General features: G+C 43.1%; 1 protein-coding gene across 2 annotated transcripts in view; it reads right to left on the bottom strand.

The window, feature by feature from the left end:
* Nucleotides 1-229: 229 nt before the first annotated feature.
* Asb9 (ankyrin repeat and SOCS box containing 9) overlaps nt 230-19,915 on the bottom strand; it is a 29,365-nt gene continuing 9,679 nt past the window's right edge. Inside the window, exons 3-7 of one of the 2 annotated variants that reach the window (XM_052744722.1) lie at nt 11,276-11,383; nt 8,828-8,978; nt 6,319-6,453; nt 4,315-4,506; nt 230-354 (exon numbers count right to left, since the gene is read on the bottom strand). In XM_052744722.1, coding sequence (XP_052600682.1) covers nt 230-354; nt 4,315-4,506; nt 6,319-6,453; nt 8,828-8,978; nt 11,276-11,383 — 711 coding nt within the window. Of the gene's footprint in view, nt 355-4,282; nt 4,507-6,318; nt 6,454-8,827; nt 8,979-11,275; nt 11,384-19,915 lie in introns of those variants that run through there. The other variant, XM_052744730.1, reaches the window with a different exon arrangement.

A 19,915-nucleotide genomic window follows, 5' to 3' on the forward strand; every position in this document is an offset into this window, starting at 1 on the left:
CCATGTAGGACACGTTCAAAACCAACAGCTATTTTGTAGACGGTCGTGTTTAAGCAGAGGACAGTCTTCGAGCTCTCTAACCAATAACATCAAGTACCCAGTGAGTTCCCATGAAAACTAACTTTAAAGAAAACACTAGTCAAACATTATAAACAAGTTTATTGGAAACTCCAGTGGCAAAAGTTTCAACAGTCTTATTCAGTTGTTTGTGCATCCACGCCCTACACAATTAAAGGTGCAAAAGGAAGCGCTTCAGGTCTTCCGGGAGGAAGAGTCCAGTAATCTTATGATGCTGCCAAATGCCAAAGCATTTCCGGATCCGCAGGCGGCATAACTGCATCAAAGACTGGGGTCCTGGAGGAAGAGCATGGGACAAGTCACACACTGGCTTCACTGGCCTAGGACTGCCTTTTCAATCCTGCAGTATATAATATATAATAGTCTCATGCAGAAATACTATACACTTAAGACCATTTCCTTACTTTTTCTGAGATAATAATATAATTACATCGTTTCCCCCTCTCCTCCCTCCAAAGATTCCTGTATATCTCTCCTTGATCTTTTTCAAATCCATGGCCTCTTTTTTCATTGATTATTATGTGCATATATGAAGGGGGCATTCTGAGTCCATGTTCTCTCTTTTCCTGCATTTAACGAAAGTAAAATCTTTTGATGTTTTAAGATGTATTTTTATTTTTATCTATATGTATGTGTATACATGGTAGGATGAGCACATGCATGAGGGTACCCTCGGAGGCCGGAAGAGGATATAGGATCACCTGCAGCCGGAGTTACAGGCAGTTGTGAGCTGCCAGATGTGAGTGCTGGGAATAGAACCCCAGTCCTCTGCAATAGCAGGAGACACTCTTAACTGCTCAGTCATCTCCATCCCTCATTGGATTTTAATTTATGCCAGAGTGAAAGAAATTTAAAATTTACCCTCACTAACAAGAGGCTTCAGGAAACTACCTTGGAAATTAAATAACCATACAAAAATTCCAATCATAAAAAAATAAAATTCACATTTCATGGTGCTTTTACCTTAAAAATTAAATCATACGTGCAAGTATGTTTATAATTTCAGCAACTTAAAGCTATTCAAGTCTACTGAGTTCCCAATGAATCATAAGTTCATGTTAGTAAGTTGTATTTACTTTTCTAGTCTCTATTCTAAGCTATCCCAAAGCTTCAGCTCATGGGTGAAAATGAACCAAAAGAAGATGCACAGGGAACACCCAAGAGTTTACATTTTAGGATGGTGGTTCTCAATAGGCTGGGCGGGGGGAAAGAAAAGGGAAGTACTTTCTCCCTGGAGTCAGGAGCATAGCACAGCTCTTGACTCCAACTGTCAGCGGTACCATGGTTTAGAACCCCTATCATAGTATTAAAGGGAAGGCATAATCACCCATCCCCACCCCCACTCCTTCCACCAAATTAAAATGGAAGTTGTTTTTGGATAATTTTTTAAAGAAAACTATACACCCTTAATAACTCCCTGAAACAGTAGCCTTCAATCCAGGGTGCCATTTAGATTGGACTGGAGTTGGGCAAGTTTGCACTACACGATGCTGTGTCCCACCCCAGAGACACCACTTCAGTTACCAATGGTTTGTGCCTGTGCATCTAGCTTTTGTTAAAGCCCTGGGCCCCAGGTCACTGTATTGTGAAGTCGGTCTTGAGACTACAAATGAAATGGTACCGTGGCCCCTACTGTCCTGCAGCCTCCCCGCCAGCTACAGGCAAACTGAAGTTATGGGGCTCTCGGGTGATGGAAAACAAACATAGTCAAAGAAATGTGTGGAAGCTCTAGTTGGAGCCCTAAGAGCACCTTCCAGAAGGGACCAGTTGGAAATTAGGGCATCTTTCAGATTATGTTCAAGGCACAGACCAACGAACTTCACAGCATACCCTTAGGGAGAAATGGAAGTTAACCTAACTTCACTAAGGAGTGCTGGAGGATGTGACTAATATGTGCTAGATGTACTGTCAGGGGCAACTGGGAGAAGCCCTCATAAAGTTCAATGAAGAAGACTTCAGAGCAAGCTTGTTGGGCTGAGAGAATCATTTTACATTTTCAATCCATGCCATGAAAAAGAGTTTTAGATGCCAAGCACGGGAAGAAAGGATAATATTGAAATCCTTTCCTTTAGCTTCCAAAGAAAGGGAGAGCCCCCCCCACCTTTCCTAACTTCCATGCCAAGCCCAACTCCCAGCTCAGTTAAGTTTCAGCTAATATTCCCCAGTCCCCACACCCCTGAAGAAGGACAGCAATTTGATTAAGTTGCCTCCCTGAGCACAGAGCATCAATCAGGTAAGCTGAATCAGCAAGGAGACCCGGAGACAGAAACCGATGTGTTCCATCTGTAGGCTAACTTTTTGTGCTTGCCTGGGACCATTTCTGGTGGGCTATCGACCTGCTAAAAAGTAGCCTCCCCAGAATCCTAAAAGTGACTCATGATGGCAACACAGAGGAGATTTTCTTCAGTGGCAAATTATACTTGGCTGGTGTGGGGGTCCTTAGGATGGAACCTAGAGGCTTTCATTCTAGTAAGCAGGGGTTCTACCACCAAGCTGTACTCCTAAGCCAGTAGGACCGTAGGCCTTCCTGTCACCATGCCAAGTGGGAAATGAAGACGTTAAGGATAACCTAGGTCTCTACAAATAACTTTAGGGAATAGAGAAAACACCAAGCTGGGCATGGTGGGTACACCTTCAATCCCAACAGTAAGGCAGAGGCAGAGAGACCTCTGTAAGTTCAAGGCTAGCCTGATCTACATAGCGAGCTCCAAGATAGCCAGGACTACATAGAGATACCCTGTCTCAAAAAAAAATTTTTTTAAAGGAAAATATCAGTGAAGACAATCTGAAAATCTTATAAGATTCTATGAAGAGGAAGGAGTTATATTCATCCCACTGTGTGACTTCAGAGGGCCCTGAGGCACAGCTGCCTCTGGGTATCACTTTCCCAATAAAAATATTAAAACTTATATTTTACAACTATGTTAATATAAAGATGAATATAATTCTAGTTAGTCTTTATTCATCATTCTTCTAGTTTTAACAAGAATTAAAACATTTCTGTGGGCCCTGAGGGACTATAAGAGAAAGTGGCCCTGTATGTATTCATAGAATTTTTTTTAACAAGAAATCATCCAAACGCACGCAGAAATGCCCAGTGATTATCCCACTGTTTAACGGAAAGAGGTCTCTAGTTGATTCCTTCTGCCTACATCAGTCTTCCTCAGCCTGTCCTGCGATGCTAAAAGTGCAGGCAACTGCAAGATGGGCGAGTGCCCTGGGGCAGTGGGAGTAGGAGGAAGTCCTTGGCCCACTTTATCATTCTGCCCAACATCAGCCCTACTTCTCAGCCTGTGGGTAGAAAATAACCAGCTTATTTGACACCAGAGTCCTTCAGGAAGCCTGCTTCTCAATCCCACAATCCAACGGCGAAGCTCAGTCAACACTCTAGGGAGAAAGCAGGTCCTGAATTGCCTCCAAGAACAACTAATAATGCAATCAGGCATCCTCACAACCTGAAAGGGGTCTCTGCTCCAAGAGATGCCCCTTCTCCTATGCACACCACTGCTTAGTTATTTGTGTGAGCAGTGGGAGGTCTTCTTCATGGAGGAGTGTGGTTAACTGGCAAGCGTAAATGTGTCTTGATTGGTGTAAATCATTAAACACATACCCTAAACTCTCGGTGAGCTGCATCTTAACCCCAGCAATCAATTACTCTGTGCTTCGGCTGATGTACGGAGCAGTTAGACATCTTGGGGAATCAGACAATGCCTAGAAGACTTCTGCTGAATTACTCTAAAGCAGTGGTTCTCAACCTGTGGGTCATAACCCCTTTAGGGGGTCACCTAAGACCATCAGAAAACACGGGCGTTTACATTATGATTCATAACAGCAGCAAAGTTACAATTATAAAGTAGCAATGAAAATAATTTTATGGTTGGGAGGGTCAGCACAGCATGAGGAACTGTATTAAAGGGTCGCAGGGTTAGGAAGGTTGAGAACCACCGCTCTAAAGCATGCTTCAGTTAACTTAAATATCGAATGCTTTTAAATAATAGCTGACCTCTTTGAAAACTGGCCTAACAGCCTGACTCCTACATATCAAACAACAAAAAGCTATTTACTTCATAAGCAATACTGTGTCCTGTGGCATTGTCTCAGGTTCCCCATGCATGCTGATGGCAGAGAGGGATCTTTTAGAGAACTGGAAGTCAGAACTTAGGAAATACCTGTCTCATACTAAAGACCAAAGGAGTCTTATGGGTTAGGGCTTAGATTCGGGCACAAGATAGGCACCTTCTCTCTCCAAGAAGATCTGGATCAGAGGACTGTCCGGAGGCACCAAATCCACAGGCCGTTTTCCTTCAGCATTCCTAGCTTGAGGATTTGCTCCGAAGTCCATCAGCAGATGCACCAGCTCCCCAATGCACATCTTGGCCACTACATGAAGAGGAGAATCCAAGCCTTTGCCTTCATTCACAGATGCTCCTAGATAGTCACAAGAACAAAAGAGGTCAACGGGGGGAGTGGGCTCTAATCACTCACTTTCTCCAAACATGGAGTCGCCAAAGTGTCTAAAAATGAGGAATCCATGATGAACATAATTCTGTGAGATTGAGAACTGGCCTTACTTTATATCATTTAATGTAGTAAGAGGGAAATTGGGCAATGGATATAGAGCTCTGTTGGTAAAGTGGCTGCCATGCAAATATGAGAATCTGTGTTCAATCAGCAGCACCCAAAGAAACATGTGAGTGTGGTAGCACATGCTTGTAAGCGTAGCGTGCTGAAGGGTGGAGACAGACAGATCCTTGAAGTCAGCCAAGCCTAATTAGTGAGCCTCAGGTCCAGTGAGAGACCTGGCTCTGAAAATCAAGTTGGATGGCTCCTGAGGAACAAGGTTGACCTCTGGCCTACATACACACACACACACACACACACACACACACACACACACACACACACACACACACCTCCCCACAAGAATATGCACACTTTTACACAAGTATAATAAAAGGAAACTATTATTTGACAATGTGACTGAAAGTACAGTGTGAGCTGTGGAGCACATGGAGTTAACAACTCACCACAGAGTATTCTACATGGGCATGATACAATCAAGAAAAATCTGGGTAGCATGAAAGCTGTACATCCATTATTAATGCAGTGTAAGTATTAGTACAAACCAAGAATGGGGCTAGATGGGGAGCCTGCATACATCCCGAAGCCAGATTCATACACCGAGCAGCCAGCACTGCATTTAAAGACTTGAGACTGTGTGAGCTGGCTCATTAAACACAGCCAATTAAGGAAGACATTTTTTCCCTAAGTTGGAATAATGGATCCTGTTACCACAGGAAGGGTGGCAAATTCTCTTTAGGAGTAAGGTGGACTTATGGGACTATCTCCACCCAACTCTACCTGCCCTCTAAATAATCCCCACCCCAATTCCGAGTCTGCTTCTCACTGAGGTATATGCAGGCTCACACTTTCACCTGAGCTGATGTCCCTCCACAAAAACCGATGCCCAGTCAACAAGTGTTAATTGAGTTGCTTTTAAATAATACTTTTTCGTTTTGTGAGAGATGCCAAACATGGTCCTGTTCTGCATAAGAGCTTTAAATGTCTCAAAGCTTAAAATCCACCTACACGTAGTAATAGGAAGGAGTGAGGGTGGCAGAGAAAACTGGTAAATTAGACATGCTACCAGAGAAGTGAAAAGAAACAGGGAACACAACCAGCAAAGTCCGTGCAGGGAGCAACTCCTGGGTCTTACAGGAGGAACAGAATTCAAATAATTAAAGAGTTGCCATAGTGTTCCCAGTGTTGAGAAGGGGACTGGACAGCCAGAGGGAGCTATGGAAAGATAGTACATCTCTTCAAGAAAAGGAAAATGTTTATGGCAGACTAAGTTCCTAATCAGAAAGAAATGGGGAAGACAGTCCCAAACAGGAAGAGTCAGCTAAAAGCCAGCCGCCTTGGAAGCTTTTCCAAGCTGAATCATATGATTGTCCAGCTAGAGAGAAGCAGAGGAAAGGGGGGAACAGCTAGTGATCATTGAGGGCCACCCTGAAGAAGAAGGTATGGGTGGTGTCATCATCCTCCTCTTCTTCACTGTCATGCGACTAAGAAGTGAGAGAACTGAAGTGGGGACGATGTAGAACAAGTTCCCATCAGGACAGGGTGGCCTTGCTCAAGCCCCTTGCCCACACTCCTTCCTCTAGATGGAAGGATCGTTAAGATTCACTCAGTTCACTTTTCGTTTTCACACCTCATTTTGTTTTTGCTTTTTCACCTTACCTGCCTGCAGAAGCTTCGTGGCACAGGCTATCTGCTGGTTTTTACAAGCCACATAGAGAGGACTGCCCAGGTGGCTGATGTTATGGTCAATATTGGCCCCATGAGCTACAAGGGACTCGATGCATTTCACATGGCCTACAGCGCACAAAAGAAGAAAAGCGTTACCGCACAAATTCCCTAAACAACAGTCCCCACAGTTTGTCTGTTTAAACGTGTCCCCAACACCTCCAGCAATCAAAAGCCATATTCTAGAATGGAGAATAATTTTCAACGCTAGCATCAGAGTAAATGTCTGTTCCAAAGTCCATCAGGTCAGCTCCCCCACTGGACATCCTAGCCACATCATGAAGAGGAGAATGAGGCTTTTGCCTTGGTTCATAAAACCAAGAGGAGGGTCAGCCAAAGAGCAGACTCCAACCATCAACATCCACAGCTGTGGGTAGAATGGCACCTGCGTTCACCAGCCATGGAAAACCACCGACAGCCACTCACCTCCATCAATTGTTGTGTGTGCTTGTGAGCCACGGAGAAACAGGCTAAAGACGGTCCTGAAGAAGGACATGGAATGCATCACAGGGCAGGGAAGGAAGCTTACAGCCTTCGAAGGCTGAAGGAATAGGCCACAGTAAGGACAGGCAAGTCTTAGACCCTGCCAAATCCCATGGGAGCAAGGCCCAGTCTGGCAAATCAAGTTTGGTCAAAGCAGATTGACTCTGCCTTGGCCCAGAATGTCATACTTTTAGCATTTCCCCTTTGGGGGGGGGGGCTCATGTTGAACCATTTTAGCTGTATGTATCCAGTAAATATGTTGAGTTAGTATGGCTCTTCATAAAGAAATGGTAATGCTTTCCCAGTTAATTGCAACATGGTTTGGTCTGGGTGGATGCAAAGCCATTCTGGAAAGCCACTGGAGAAACAAAGTCCTCCAGCAAAGTATAACCATGCCAGTGACGATTAAACACCAGAGAAAAGTAAAATTTCAAATCTTACTTTATAGAAAGATTTACCCCCTTGTGACGACTGTCAACTTGACAGACTCTAGAATCCAATAGAAGGCAAGCCTCCAGGCACACTTGTGAGGAATTATCGAGATTAAGCTTGGCTCCCAGGAAATTCCATGAGGGATTATCTTGATTACTTTACTTAGTATGTGAGACTCATCTCAATTGTAGACGGGACCATTCCCTCCCTGGGCAGGAGAAATCATGCTTAGCAGCGTGTGTGCAGCCATCATCCTCTGCTTCCTGGTTGTAGATGCCATGCATGGGACCAGCTGCTTCAGGCTCCCACTGCCTTGAATTCCCCACCAAGATGGGCTGTGTTGAGAACTGTGAGCTAAAATAAAGCGTCTGTCCCTTAAGTTGCTTTCAACAGAGGTGGGAGTATTTTATCATGGCAACAGGAAAAGAAACTGAGATCATCCCTGCCTGAACTGATAGAAAATCTTATCGTTCCTCAACTTAAAAATATGGTTCACTTGCCAAACTTAGATGACCCTAAGCCACTATTACCACCCTAAAATAGGAAATGAAAGTTTTAGAAAGCACAACAAACGCCAGTAAGGGGCTCTTATCCACTGCAGGTGGCAATGTGAACTAGGACACCCACAATGGAAATCATTACGGAGGTCCTCCGGAAAAACTGCAATGAAATTACCAGACCACTCAGCTACACCAACACTCCTGGGTATGTAATAAAGGAACCTGAGCCAATGTACCACAGGGATAGCTGCAAACCCAGGTTCGTCATAACATGGTTCACAGTAGTCAAGATACTGAATCAGCACAGGTCTCCATTAACAGCTGAATAGATAAAGAAAATATGGTATGTGCACAACACAGAGTTTTATTCTGCCATAAAGAAGAATGGGATTATATTGTTCACATGAAAATTAATGTAATTGGACAGCATCGTATTCAGCAAAATAAGCCAAACCCAGAAAAACAAATACAAAATACACATTCACTCATATGTGGAACCTAGATTACATATGTGTTCACAAGCACATGCACACATGAACATGTATGTGTACATACACCATAAAAACAGAAACGGGACTACTTGAGAAGAGGAAGAAGGGCAGGAGAAGAAAATGGGGTTGAATATATTTGAGGTACATGATAGCCTTGAATGAAAATGTTAGTATGAACCCTATTGCTTCATACAATTAAATATGGACTAACAAAAAAAGCCTTGATTTCTATGGGCTTTTTCACAAAGTATTTCACAAAGGTCCATAGTCTACTATGTATGTACCATCCCTTGTTATGAAAATATAGCTCTGAAAGGGTGATCTCAAGTAACTGTGCATCAGAACCCCTAGGGAGATTTGCATCAATCTGGGCTAGAGCAGGACCCAAGACTCTGCCTTCACAAGCCCCGTCATACTGATGATCCTATTACCAGGCACCTTTTGAAAACTACTTCTCCAAAATGTCTCTCTCCTTTCAGTAGTAAGAGCTTTCTTGGAGGACTGGGTTAAAAATCCTAAAGTTCCCAATAGATTTACCTCTCTTTGCAGCCTCGTGGATGGGAGAGGCCAGATCACTCTCAGGTTGAGGAATGGCTCCATGATCCAGAAGCAGATTCACACAGTCCTGGCTGCCATTCACACAGGCATTAAACAAAGGGGTTCGCCAGTCTATAGACATGGTGTTCACCTGTGAAGAAAATCCAACTCCAGGATGAAGACAGTGACTAATATGGACCAAATTCAAGGTTAACCATCCCACTGTCAAAACGGTTTTTTTTTAACTTTTCTGAGCCTTAAAGTTCATCCTTTTATATAAAATGAGGGCCACCAAACTGTCATGAAGTATAAAATATAAGGCAGTAATAATGTCACTGAAGATTCGATCTCATTCCTTGGGGTTATGAACTTTAAAGCTAGTTGTGATAATTTCCATAGCATAGCTTACAAATTAACACTTCCATTTTAAACATCCATCCTAGGCAGTAGCCAGAGTAATCTAAAATTGATTAAAAAAAAACCTATTCTTTTTCATTTAAAGGTTGATTCTCATGCAAATATGCTTAACACATACCAAAGGTTTTATTCAATTCATTCACAAATGAGAGAATTGGTAAGATAATACGGTCTGATTAAAGAAGAATTTATATAGTCAGTCAATATGCTACTTAACTACGCTTGCAAATAGACACAGAACTGGTTAACACCACCATAAAATTCTAGATTTTGGAGCTATTCTTTTCTAATGCTAGAAATTTCACAGAAATTTACAAACTAGCATCCATGACATGATGTTTGAGCTACAAACAAACACTAGTGAGCAAGCCCAAATCCACTCAGACTCTTCCACCTTGTCATATAATCTGATGTATGTGTTAAATGAAGATATTGTGGGGGGAACAGAATTCACTGCCACACCCTCTTTCCAAGGAAGGCCAAGACCTAGATGACACATAGGAGATGCTTACCCTCCAGGTCCCATAGTACCACAGGATCCAGAGTGACTGTTTCTTTAATGTCTCCATCCCAGCTGCCTCTTTCACCTCCCATTAGCCTTGGCCCTGTTCTCATCATAACTGACAAGAAACCTTCTCACCCACTGTTCTCCTGACAAAGAAATGGGTTGGTAAAATTTGCCCAATTTTCCTTCCAGGCTTTTGTTCTGTTGTGTCTCATGCATCCGAAGGCTGTACCTTCCTTTAATTCCCCATTTGGCTGACTGGTTCTGAGGTCCTTCTGTTTCAGATTAGACATCATTTCCTGTAGAGAGCCCCTTTTGATCACCCCACTGGAAATAGATGAACACTTGTATGTGCTCCCAATAATCTCTATCAATCCTATGACTCTGTGTTAGTTCCAAACTGGCCAGAGGCTCTTTCTATCCCACAGTGCATATTCCTTTACAACGTGGCTCTGCAGCCCCTCCCATCACAAGATGGAGGCTGTTTTTCCAATACTTGGGTCTGGGCTTGCCTATATGACATATATGACGTACTTTAGCCAATATGACAATGGTAAATGAGCAAGAGAAAGGCCTGCCTTCCTTTGCTGCCTTTGCAATCCCTGCTCTCCTGTGAACAAATCTAGGATGCTTGCTAAAGGATGAGAGATTACAGAGATGTTCTTACTCTGGCACCCCAGCCATCCCTAGCTGAATTCCTAACCTTTTCTGCAGCAGTCCATTCCCTGCCAGAGTCATAAAGGCAGAGAGCTTACAATTATGTAGCAATACTTATTAATACTGTCAGATAAGGAAAATGCTTCAGACTCTACACATGACTTTTGTGGTGGTTTGAATTAAAAATATCCCCCATAGGCCAGGTGTGGTGGTGCATACCTTTAATCCCAGCCCTCGGGAGGCAGAGGCAGGCAGATCTCTGTGAGTTCAAGGCCAACCTGGTCTACAGAACAAGTTCCAGGACAGCCGGAGCTATACAGAGAAACCCTTTATCAGAAAAAAAAGAGAGAGACAGAGAAGAAATATCCTCCATAGGCTCAGGTATTTGAACACTTACTCCCTAGTTGGTGGGACTATTTGGGGTGATGCTGTGGCCTTGCTAGAGGAAGTTTGTCTTTGAACCTCTTTAACCACTTCCTTTTTTCTGCTTCCTGTTTGGTTGTAAAGACACAAGCTCTCAGCTTCCCGCTCTTGCTGCCCTGCCTACTCTTGCAGTCATGCCTCTCCATCATGGACTCTTATTCCTCTGGAACCGTAAGCCCAAATAAATTCTTTCATCCTTAACTTACTTCTAGCCATGATGTTTTATCACAGCACCAGAAAAGTAACTAAATGTAACTTTCTAGCTAAAAATTAAATAGTTCACCACCCAGTAAAGCATATGACCTTGATGGACGTGATACTCTTGAAAAGTACCACTCTTTACATTTCAAATCAGACTAATCAAAGGTACGGGAAATTATTCCGAGGGACAGAAATAGCCAGTTTTCATTTTTTGATATTGTTTCTTTTATTTAAGCTTCACTTACCTGAGCTCCATGACTTAGTAAAACAGTTGCACAAGGTAAATGACCTCTCAGGCACGCTTCATGGAGCGGAGACACATGATCCGCTGTGATGATGTTTACAGGCCAGCCCTAGAAAAAGAGAAATGGGCTCAAAAGGGAGGAGAAGGCAACAGTATCCTCAGTGTGGTTTTTAGCTGAATAATTCCATTGCTATGGGAATTCTCTGAAAAGTTAAATCTTATGGTCAGGTTAAAAAAATAAGTCTACTGAAGTATTCACTGTAGGGTAAGCACAAAAGGACCAGAAAAAATGGCCCATCACACAGTGCAAATGAGAGCCTAATATAATATAACCGCAAAGGAAATGACTTTACCAGGATCTACTGAAGCCAGCAGCTCAGTCATTTCCCTCTTAATTATATAAACTCAAGAAACAGATACCTAGGAGTCTAGCGATGTAGCTCAATGGATAGAGAACTTGCCATCATGCTCAATTTAACACCGGGCTTCACCAAGTACTTACTGAGAAGGACAAGTATGAGACAGGAGAGTGAGGGACAGAATTCGTGCGTGAGCCTCTGCTTGCCTGGCTTACATGTGTGTGGCTGGGAAGCCCTCCAGCGAGTCTTGTCTCTTGGGAGTAACAGCCTGTGTACTCGTCTCCCCTTTACTGGGGTATTTGCTGATGCTGCCTCTTCCTCCTTCTCCGGTCTCCCTCCTCCTCCTCTTCTCCTCCCAGGCTCTTCCACTGTTCTTCCTCTACTCTTCCACCTCCCTTCCACGTCCTCTCTTCCCCTTCTTCTCTCTTCCTCCTCCTCATCCTTTTGCACATGCTAAGCCTGAGCTACATTCGTACCAAGATTTGCTTCTAATTAAGAAAATATATAAAGGTCATAAAAGGTTGTTTCCAAGATTAAACAGCTTTTATTTGGCTCACTCTCTTTAGTGTTGGCATTACTTATCAGCTTATTCTGGTGAAGTCCCTGTCAAGAAAATAAGGGTGGCTTCTGCCCAGCAACCAGCCAGGAAGTGACACCCTCAGTCCAACCACTCAAAAGGAGTTGAATCTTGTCAGCTACTGCCTCAGTGAGCTTGGATACAGATCTTCGGTTAGTCAAGCCTTACAGTGACTGTAAGACTTTCTTTTGAGAGTCCCAACCCCAGCAAAATGTTGTCTAAATTCCTGACAAAGTCTATAACAAAGCCATGTTTGTTGCTTCATGTTGCTAACTTTGGAGCATTTTTTACACAGCAAGTGATGTGGGCCAAATGTTACAGGGCCAAAGCACTAGGTGAACCTCCATAGATAAAAAGTCCCAAAGCAAAGGACATCTGCATTCCCACACTAGGCCCTCAAAGTCCGGAAATGCGAAGAAGTCTGAAAGTTTATCCTTAGGATCCATCACCCTCCCGGGAAATGCATAGTCCAGGAACTAGTAGATCATGAGCCCAAGCAGAACATGCAAAGAGGTCCAGGAGCAGTTCCACAGCCCAGCCTCAGCCCCAGTCTTAGAACATGTTGTTCTGGGAGACATGGATACAATAAAAGTACTTTTTAATCTATGTATGCTTAGGATTGTTTTTAAGTGTGTGTGTGTGTGTGTGTGTGTGTGTGTGTGTGTGTGTGTGTGTGTGTGTGTGTGTAGGTATGCAGGTATGTAGACACACGTGTGTTTAGGTGCTTGTGTCCTACTTTATCACAATCCTTATGCCCAGGAGACAGGGTCTCTCACTGAACCTGGCATTCGATTGGCAGTCAGAAAATCCCAGTAATCCTTCTATCTCTTCCCTCCCTACCCCCACCCCATACTGCTGAGATTGCAGGTACATGTGACCAATCAACTTTTCACATGGGTTCTGGAGATTTGAACTCAGGTCCTTATAATTGTGTAGCAAATGCTCTTATCCACTTGAGCTATTCCTCTAGCCCTTATGCATCCCTAATTTAAATCAATGACTCAAATATGTATTATAACTTTCCTTCCTGGAATAGTATAAAGTTGCCCAAAATTGTTCCAATAAATGGCCTTACTCTCCATTAGTCCTGACACATGTTTATCTACTTCTGTAGGCATTGGGTCAGCCACTATCATTCTGTGCATTTGGCTTTTACCCTCTGATCAGCGTGGTCACACATTTTGAGATATCAAATCACTGTGTGCTTACACCCCGGTGCACAGGGGCTCAGATCCAGAGCCCGGGAAAGGGTTCTGGGAGACTTGCCGTAATATGTTTGTGAATGAGAGGCTCCAGTGCCCTTGACAGTCTTTCTCCATCCCCACTCTGCTGTTTACAGGGAAGGAAGAGACTACAGCTGCCCTCCCTCCAGAACCTCGAATCCCATCTCTACACCAGGACTCCTTAAAACATGGTTCCCGATGCCCCGACACTGGAAGAACTTAACTGACTGAATGTATCCCTTCACAAGGATCACTCCGGACTTTACAACCCGCCACTTGTTATTTTACTAGGGCCACTGTCATTCATTTGTTCACTTTAGTGAAAGCACCGCCTCAAATCTTCTTGTTTTCTTTGATTTTTCATTCTCAATGTTCTCCTATTTGTCTGATCTACACCATTCATGCTGCAGTCTCAGCTGCTTAGGAGACTGAGGTGGGAGGATCACAATATCAAAGCCTGCCTGGGCTACAGAGCAAAGTTCAAGGGTTAGAGCCAGCAACTTAATGAAACCCTGACTCAAAAAAAAAAAAAAAAAAGGCTGGTAGCATAGTTCAGTAGTAGATTGCCTGCCAAACATGTGTAAGGCCCTAGGTTCAATTTCCAGTAAAACTCACACACACACACACACACACACACACACACACACACACACACACACACACACACACATACACACACACACACATACACAACTGCATTTTACCTGTGCAACAGATCATGAAATGAAAGACAGCTGTCCTTTTAACATAATTTTTCACTCATTTTGTATTCTACAAAGTAGCCCTCTAGCTATGACCACCATTTCAAAGCCAGCATTTGGGAACTTGTACATAAACCCAGGCAAACACAAGGCAACATGGAAATTAGTCCCAATGTGAAACCTTTTCACCATACACTATATATTCACATTACAACCAAGTTCCTTTAGTTCTCCTTCTGACCATTTAGGACCTTATGTACAGTTCATCGGGCCACAGCTGTACTTTCAATGATCTTATACACTCTAACTAATAGACAAATCTGGATCATATAACATCGGGGGTAGTTTTTCATCAGTTACTTAGTCCACAGTGGGATCTGCCTGCATGAACACATATTGACTGGATGGCTTGTTTTTAATGTTTCTATTAGCAGTTGTCACCTCTTTTCAGCCCAGAGCCACACAGGTTTTTTTTTTTGGTAGGTTGCTTGGGTTGTACAGGATTGTGACATTCTGTTATAACACAAAGTGTCATGTGTCCACCTAGGTGAAGCCAACCACAGAGACCTTTAGGCTGGTCAGCTTTCCTGTCCCTGGTTACCACTTCCTTCTCTACACTCATCAGAAAGGAAGCTGGTGACTACCTCCCTCCCTCCCTCCCTCCCTCCCTCCCTCCCTCCCTCCCTTCCTACTTCACCAAGGAGATCACAGCCATTTGATATGACACTCTATGCCCCCCTTGTCCCCACCCCTAAAGTCTGTCTGCACCTTCCATGGTCTTCCTTCCCTTTGGAGCTTTCTCTGAGGAAGAAATGTGCACACTTGGCCTGACAGCCCTTGGAATTATGGGGCTCTGCCTCCACTCATAAGAGCTTCCGTCATCTGCCTTCTTACATTTGCCCATGCCCAGTTCTCTCTCCTCAGACACACTTTATCTGTGTCTCCTGCACCTTCCTGTCCTTGAGTCTGCCAAGGCATCATTCAACATCCTCCTTCCTTTCACTATCCCCCCCTCTCCGCGACCCTCACAAAAAAAATGACCTCTACTCTTTGTATTGTCTTCCACCTGATATTCCTTTCCACTACGCAATCCTGCCCAAACTTCTCTTAATGATCTTCAAATGGAAGCTACAATCCAGCAGAGGGTGAAAGGCCTTCATTGGAACTGAGGGAGAAGATGGGAAAGAGAAGGTAGGAGAAGGCCAACCAAAACTAAGACTTATGCAAATGCCATAAGTAAACCTGGATTGTATGTAAATGCCCTAAGTAAACCTGCTGCTTTGTAAGCTCCACAGAAAACAAAATAAAAATAAGTAAAGGTCCCCAGTGACTTCTTTGTCCAACCCAGTATGCAGTGCGCAGTCTTCCAAGTCCTTCCACCTCTGACTTTGCTGTTTATTCATTCTGACCTCCAGAAAGCTTTCCTCTGGCTTCTGACATACTGTTCTACCTGATTTCCACCTTCAAATCATGGGTTTTTCTCTTTCACGGACTCTGTCTTTTCCTCTGTACCTCTCCCACAATGGGTATTTCCTTAAAGTTTTCCTTCTCATGTTTGGCTTTTCTGTAAATTCTTTCTATGTTGCTTACATGCAAATGCACACATACACACCCATGCTCTTAATCATCCCTGGTACATTTTCTAATTCTACCAAGACAATTACCTAGGGACCCAACTAGCAATATAAACTCAGCCTTTTCCAATCTAAGAAAAAAATCCTTGTCAATACCATTTCTCTCAGTGGCATTATGATCTTGCTTGATCTCTAGAATTGAGACCTCAGGAGGTAGAACGGCAAAGAGATTCCCAAGTTCAAATACCAGCACGAGGACCTAGCAAGCAGTGTGAGTAGCAACCAGTTACATATCCCTAAGGTTCAACATGCTCATATGCAAAATGGCTACAATTTCACCTGCCTTCTAAGATTATTAAGAAGACTGGAAAACGATGGATGCAAAAGTTTAGCACTCAGTTAATTGCCAGGCCAACACTATCTGGGATTTCTTCTTCTTTCTCACTTAGCCTTCAGTCTGCTGCCAGTTCCTAAATACAAGTGAGTTTGTTTCTGTCCTGATCTTTAATTAGCCTTTTAAAGATCCCAGTGGGTATCTGTGCAGGCTAATTTTAAATCAACTTGAAAACAGCTAGAGTCATTTCAGAAGGGAACCTCAGTTGAAAAAAAATGTCCCCACCAGATTGGCTGTGGACAAGCCTGTATTGTGCTTTTTCCTGATTGATGATTGATGTGGGAGGGCCCAGCTCACTGTGGGCCATACCGTCCTTAGGCAGGTAGTCCTGAGTACTCTAGAAAGAGTCGGCTGAGTAAGCCATCAGTAGCAGCCAGTAAGTAACCCTCCTCCAGGGCCTATGCATCATTCCTGCCTCTTGATTCCTTCCCTGACTTCCCTCACTGATGAACTGCTGCCTGGAAGTCTAAGTTGAGACAAACCCTGTCCTTCCCAAGCTGCTTTTGGCCATGGTGTTTTATCACAGCACTAGAAACCCTAAACAGGCAAGAGGGAGTAACAGTTTTGCTCAAGTTTCCATAGGATAAAAATCTACTCTTCCCTACTTGCTTGTGGTGAGAACTTAACTGAGCGGTTTCTTGGTTGGGACTACATAGAGGAATCATGTAGGAAGCTTTCAAAGAGTCCTGGTACCCAGGCTACATCCCAGAGTGGTGGCAACATAATGAGAGCAGGCCCAATACATCCAGCATGCTGTTTGTTTGCTTCATTGTTAGAGCACTCAGGATCGAACCTGTCATTCATTAGGCAACTGCTCTGTCCCTTTTTGTCTTCTTTTTTTGTTTTTTGTTTCTATTTTCATGTTTGTGTGTGCTATGTGCATGTGTGTGAATGTTTGCATATGTGTGAGTGTACACATATGGCTACACCTGCATACAGGCACTTGTGTAGAACAAAGGTCGATGTCTAGAACTGCACTTCCTCCTTATTCACTGGTGGAGGCTCTATAAGTCAAACCCAGAGCTTGCAGACATGACTAGTTTTGCCAGCTAGCTTGCTCTGGGGGTCTCTTGTCTCTGCTGCTGAGGTGGGATCCCCACCTGGCATTGATACGGGTTCTGGGATCCAGCCTCTAGTCCTTAGGCTTGAGCTGCAAGCACTTTAACCACTGAGCCACCCCACCCCACCCCAGGCCAGCCCGTTTTAAAAAAAGGGAGATAGGATCTGAGACTGGGCTTGAACATACTTGGTATGTTAGGCTGGCCTTGAACTTGTAGTCCTCTAGCCTCAGTTCCTGAGTATCTGGGATTACAGTCATACATTAGCAGGCCCAGTGATGAATCTGTAATTTTAAAACTCCCACCACACAGGATCTTATGAGAATTCTAACACAAAATCTGCAGGGAAAGCACTAAATTAAGTTCAATGTTATATCTACGGCAGCTTACTTTCTGCTGACCTAACAAACACCATTGTCAGTTTTTAATGATTTTTATTGAAATATAACAGATATATTAAACAACTCACAAATCCTAAGTGTCACCTCAGTGAATCACCACAAAGAAAATATACCTGTGTAATCCCCATACAGGGAAAGAAAGAAAATATCTAGATGCCACCCAGACTAATCCCACCTCTGGTACCCAAAGGGATGCTGAGCTGACGTCTAACACTGGACATTCAGTTTTCTCTCACGTGTTTAACATTTCGTTAACTGGCCCAAGTAGCATGTACTCTGTGTGTGTGTTTGCCACTTTGGGTCAGATTCATCCATCTACTTTCACTGCGGTATGTACATCATAGTTGACAAAATATATTCTTCCCTTGATTTGATTTACCCAATTCAATGTTAGCAGATGTAGCATAAACCGGGATTGGAAACATTCCATCCTTGGATGATTTAACAGCCTTTTGCCAAGAAAAGAAAATCCCTTAGGCAGCCAGAGGTCAAAGAAGGATGAGGGACATGTGCGCCACAGTTTAGAGATGATGAGCCCAGCCAAGTCAAGCTTATGTCAACTGACTCAAGCATTCATTAGCAAGAAGGCATGGTTAGGGTATCCTGCCACTATATTGGGATGAGTGTTTGTTTCTGAGTTTCAAGGTGGACTAATAAAGGTGGGTGTTAGAAGATGCATTTTATAAAGGCAGGGATTGATGTCCAAACATGACTACTCACTTAACTGCCCTGATAGAATTGGCTCTAAGTTGATCGTCAGTAAATATATAAATATCAAATATAAACAAGCACCTTTCTTGTTAACAAGTGATACATATGGCTGGAGAAATGGCTTACCAGTGGAGAGCACTGTCTGCCCTTCCAGAGGACCTGAGTTCAATTCCCAGCACCAACATGGTGGCACACAATCATCTATAACACTAGTTCCAGAGGTCACAGCACCCTCTTCTGTCTTCCTAAGGCACTGCACACACATGGTATACAAACATACATGCAGGTAAAACACCCATAAACATCAAATAAAAATAAAACAGACAAAACTCAAATGAAACAAGCGATACATAAAAGTACCAATGATTGCCGGGTGGTGGTGGCGCACACCTTTAATCCCAGCACTCGGGAGGCAGAGCCAGGCGGATCTCTGTGAGTTCGAGGCCAGCCTGGGCTACCAAGTGAGTCCCAGGAGAGGCGCAAAGCTACACAGAAAAACCCTGTCTCAAAAAAAAAAAAGTACCAATGATCATTTTTCGTATTATCCAAATAGCATAAGTTATTTCATTTTACCTAAGTAAAGTAACTTCTTTTAGCTACAATTATGTGTTAGAATCCATTTATAATAGGCTGCTACTTCCAAAACTACCTTAACACAGTAGCTTAGGGTAATAAAAATTTTTCATTGGAAATAGTATTCTTATAGACAAATTTCTTATTTTAGATAGGTTCATGAAATTGAGGTGTTTTCTGAATTCACTTTTATTTCCACTGCTTTTATGTATTCTGAAATTAATAGCATTATCATTCATAGCTATCACAGATATTTTCAGTGAATCATAATTAAGATAGTCTCACCCTGCTTAGAAATCATGGTAGTTTCAAAATCACAGCTAAAACTTTAACAAATCAATCTAAAAGTCCATATGTTATTACATCACACATTTGTTTTAATATTTTGACAGGTTTTCCCTGATTTATATTTTATGTACTTAAAACTTTTATTTGATAATGTGTCCATAGATTTTGCTGGCTTGCAAAAGAGCAAGATACCTTGTCCTGGACAAGGTCCTGGGTTCCAACCCTAACTCTACACACACACACACACACATACACACACACACACACACACACACACACACACACACACACACACAGACTCACAAACATAGTGACATTTTAGCGACTAGACTCTTCTGAACAAAGACTTTGTTAGGATGTAAACTGCTTTTTAACCAGTGTCTTTGCAAAGGACTCTAATAATTTAAAACCGACAAAAATCAGGAAGTACAGGCAAATTACACCTAAGGAGAAGAAAACTAAAATCAAACTGTTGAGAGCCACAGGCAACCGGGGATTTGACCAAACTGAAAATATCACTGAAATTATAAGACTACATATATAAAAGGACATTTTCAAGCACATCGGGAGTTCTTAAGCCTTGTGCTGCTGACATTTAGAGCTGTCTAATTTTTGACACGGGGGCTGTCCTATACACTGGAGGACCCTTAACACCTTCCTTGTTTTCTACCCACCAGCTGCATCAGCACCACTCTAGTACGACGACCAATGGCGGCTCTACAAATGATCCCCGAGAGACACAACTGCTGCACTTGAAAATCCATACAGTGCAAGATGAATTT

This window comes from Peromyscus californicus, unplaced genomic scaffold (genome assembly GCF_007827085.1).
Source record: "Peromyscus californicus insignis strain IS unplaced genomic scaffold, ASM782708v3 Scaffold_10__1_contigs__length_136768540, whole genome shotgun sequence".
NCBI lineage: Eukaryota > Metazoa > Chordata > Mammalia > Rodentia > Cricetidae > Peromyscus > Peromyscus californicus.